This window comes from Priapulus caudatus, unplaced genomic scaffold, assembly GCF_000485595.1.
Source record: "Priapulus caudatus unplaced genomic scaffold, Priapulus_caudatus-5.0.1 Scaffold801, whole genome shotgun sequence".
Taxonomy (NCBI): domain Eukaryota; kingdom Metazoa; phylum Priapulida; class Priapulimorpha; order Priapulimorphida; family Priapulidae; genus Priapulus; species Priapulus caudatus.
This window is the reverse complement of record NW_014577862.1, coordinates 37190-41317: the sequence shown is the minus strand read 5'-3', so window position 1 is coordinate 41317 and position 4128 is coordinate 37190. Positions and strand designations below refer to the sequence as shown.

At 48.1% G+C, this 4128-nt stretch overlaps 1 protein-coding gene across 1 annotated transcript in view; it reads left to right on the top strand.

Annotated features, from left to right (window-relative positions):
* The window catches only part of LOC106813628, a 10195-nt gene extending 8724 nt beyond the window's left edge, over nt 1–1471 (top strand). Inside the window, exon 6 of the mRNA XM_014817812.1 lies at nt 160–1471. Coding sequence (XP_014673298.1) covers nt 160–713 — 554 coding nt within the window. The 3' untranslated portion in view covers nt 714–1471. The remainder of the gene's footprint in view (nt 1–159) is intronic.
* The last annotated feature ends 2657 nt before the right edge of the window (nt 1472–4128 follow it).

The following is a 4128-nucleotide window of genomic DNA, read 5'->3' as shown; positions in this document are numbered from 1 at the left end:
CTCCCTTCTCCCTCTCTTCCTCCTTTCTCCCTCTCTCTCTACTCTCCTCTCATCTCCCTCTCTCTCCTCTCTCTCTCTCTCTCCTCTCTCCCTCCTCTCTTTCCTCCCTTCTCTCTCTCCCCTCTCTTCATCACTCACCAGCCTCTCGTATGCTTGCAGGCGTGCAGCGTGGCCTGACACCGCTGCGGGGCGGCGGCGACCGCAGCTTCAGCGGCGACGGAGTGCTGCCCTCTCACGAGCGCGCCGAGCGATACTTCGGCGCGCGGACCTCCGTCGCGCGATCGCCAGACTTCGACGACTCGCGGCTCTGCGAGCGGTCGCTCGCCGACATCGGCATGCGCGGGGGCGCCACCGTCGACGAAGCGGCGGAGGATTCGCCGAGCGTGTCCGGAGGCGCGTGCGACGCGACCGTGCTGCGCGCGCCGAGCGGCGACCTCGACGCGACCTTGACCTCCGGGTCGACCCCGCGCACCGCTGACAGGAGCAGTGAGGGCCGCGCGCTTGGCGACGGCGGCATCGTGGGCCGCGTGAACGTGGGCAGCGCGTTCGAGGGCGGGCGCGCGCGCAGCTACGAGAACGTGCGAGCGGGAGCGACCGGTGCCGCCCTCGTGGGGAAGCGAGTGCTGGGAGCGGCGGCCGGGGACGCGGCGGCGGTGGGGGCGCCGCTGCGCATCTCGACGAGCGCCGACGGTCACACGGAGAGCCTCGTCTGAGCAGAGGTCAAGGTCACGCGGACGAGGGTCAGTGTAGGGTCAAGGTCATGCTGTGACGAGTGGTCGGTGTAAGGTCAAGAGGTCACGCTGACGAGGGGTCAGTGTATGGTCAAGGTCACGCTGACAAGGGGTCGGGGTGGGATCAAGAAGTCATGCTGACAGAGGGGTCGGAGTAGGGTCAAGGTCATGCTGATGATGGGTCAGTGTGGGGTCAAGAGGTCACATTGATGGTGGAGGGGGTCAGTGTAGGGTCAAGAGGTCAAGTGATATGCCTCCTCTGGGCAGTGGTGCGTGATCATGTGCTAATCTGGGCTCAAGAGGTCAAGATGATCTGTTGTTGAGGGGTCAAGAGGTCATACAGTTATATGCATTGTGCTGCTTTGCTTGTATCGGCTGTTATATTATATAGTATAATTTTAATATCTGATATGTTATTTTGTGAACTCTTTTAATGAAATCTATCGGTGTGTATCGACTCTTATGGTGTCAGGTAATCGTGTAAATATTTTCAAGATTAACCAGTGCAATTTAGATAAGCCGGGTAAAAGGTCAGATAAAATGAATACCATGTTTGGGGTAACGTAGCTGGGAAAGGTAGCGTAGAAAGGTGGATATGAAATTGATTCAATAATTTTTTGTTTAATTACGCAGGTAAATATACCTATTGACAATTTGAATGTCACTATGTAGATGACAGATCATTATGTTATTCGATTATGCAAACGCAAAATAAAGTCAATGAAAGTTAAAAAAAAAAACTAGTAATAGTGTTTTAATATGATTCTAAATTAGTTTCCTAAGATTTTTTAAGAAGACGAATTCCTATTTTTATTGTTTTACAAATTACAACGGTACAGTTTTAGGATAGACACTTTCTCAGGGTTGATTGTGTGACCACAAACATTGTTTCTTCGGTCTGACATTGGAAAACTGTTCTATATAATAGTCCACGTACACGGCGAATGATAATTTGGTATCATACTTGGTGGTACCTACTGGTGTTTATGTTCGGAAATCCTGCAGATCCCAAAGTAAGCTAACATGCCTAGTGAGGCTTAAAATGTACAGTATCGTACATATATGTATATAATGATAATATCGGCAGTGCATAGAACACACAACTTTGTTTTCATTTGCTCCTGATAACATCATTCTGTCTGCTTATGCATCGTTTAATAAATTTCAGACAATCTGTAGCGTACTCGTTATGACCGCTCTGTCCGGATTAAAAAGTGTTATCAAGTGCGTGTAAACACGAGTGCGCTGTTGACATGCATCCCGTGGGAATCTGTTATCATCAAACACGCCACTGATGTGTCTGTGGTCATGCTCGGTCACCGTGTAAAGGCCGCCGCACACCAGCCGATTTTACAAACGATGAAGCGATAGTAGGTGTGGCGACACAAGCGCCTAAAATCAGCTCATCGGGCTCATCGGCTCAGCCATCGCCTCATCGCTCATCGGCCTCTCGTAAATCAAACATTTTGATTTGAACGATCACCCGATAAAAATAAAAGTGCTACAAATGACCGCACACCTACTCGCTTCATCGGCTTCATCGTTTGGTAAAATTCGCTGGTGTGCGCGGGCCTTACACACGTACACCCTCCCCCCCCATGCTGTAGCGTGTGGGAGTTCTATATCATAGAACGTCTACACGTGTCTACACGTCTTACACGTTCACACGTTTCCAACTTATAGACCATTCTTAATTATTATTCATGACCTGGGATCACGCACGAAAACGAGGCTAAGCTAGGCAATTTTGTAAACAATGGTAGCTCAGGCAGGCACGCACAGAGGGGGTACACGGACGTACACGAGGGTACACTGAGATACACGCACGTACACGCGTTATGATTCTTTAGTTAGCACATAACTTAGTTACAATAGAGCAGGTTTGTGATTGGATGCGATGACGTGTTCGTATGCGACCCGATCCGGTGGGGGAACGCGATCCAAGCTATATGTTAAATGACGTTGAGGTTATTTTCTCGGGCACCACGACAAAACGTAAAGATCGACTTATCAGAAAAATTACCAAAATATCAGGTCACGCATAATTCGCGTTAATATACTTGCATTATTCCTGGGTGGCGGAGGAAGGTTCGATTTAAGGGTAGTGCATTCAGTCACGTAGACTTTAGGTGGTGAACAACAGTAGAGGCCGTCCATAGGCGGCAGGCCTGAATTAGCATCGAACAGAGATTAATTAAAAATACTCACACTGTTACTTCGCATACACAACATACACTTTATTCATGTTAAATAACTACAGATTCATGCTCTATGTCCGCTCGAAACTTTTGCGCGCTCTATGATACGAATTTCTGCTAAGTAGTTCTGAAACATTTCAAACAGAAATGACAAGCGGTCGCTGTGGCTACGCCACCTGACGGAATGTCACAACTACACGACGACAAATTTTTACTTAATGCTTTCTAGACGTCCACGAGGCATCTAACTTTGCGTGCATAATGCAAATTATTGCACTCTAGCGCCAAATTTCGGCGAAAAAAAGGCTTTTCTAGAGAACGACATAGTGCAACATTGTGAACAATTGCGAGGCTTACTGTTGTATGCTCCTTTAGTGCGAGAGAGAGGGTGCCTTGCTATAATGGTGACAGGCGGGCGGGGTGGTGGTGACAGTTATGATTGTTCACCTGTAATTATGGATTCATCCGTGACTACTACTACATACTACATTCATCTTTTATGACAGACAGGCAGCTGTATATATCTAGCAGTCGTGTCCACGTAGTATGAACTGTGCGTGCGTGTGTGTGCGCGCGTCACATGTGGTGTGTGTGTGTGTGTGTGTGGTGTGTGTGTGTGTGTGTTGTGTGTGTGTGTGTGTGTGTGTGCATGTGTCTGTGTGTGTAGTGGTAGTTAGTAGTAGTAGTAGTAGTAGTAGTAGTATGTATAGTAGTAGTAGTAATGTAGTAGTAGTGTAGTAGTAGGTAGTAGAAGTAGTAGTGGTGGTGTGGTGGTGGTGGTGGTGTGTGGTGTGTGTGTTGTGCTGTGTGTGTGTGTGTGTGTGTGTGTGTGTGTGTGTGTGTGTGTGTGTGGTGCTGTGTGCTTACGTATAGGTACACGCGAAACGTTGACCTTGCGCGACCTTGTGATAAACCTTGTAAGTTAGCCGCCCCCGTTATCGCTCTCCATGTCACTAGCGCGTGCGGTGGTGTTGCTGATGCGCATGCGCACATTAATCATGATGATAGATGGTAGTTGTTATCGGGGGTGGACGTAATATAAACGTGATTTGTTTGTTTACATGGCTGCTGCGCTGTTATCCGCCTGCAAGTTCAGCGGGCAAATAGAGGCTGGCGTAGACAACTAGCAAACAAATCGTAAATTATAAAAATATTTAAAAAAATTTATTCGCTCCTGAAATATTCGATTTGTCTATCTA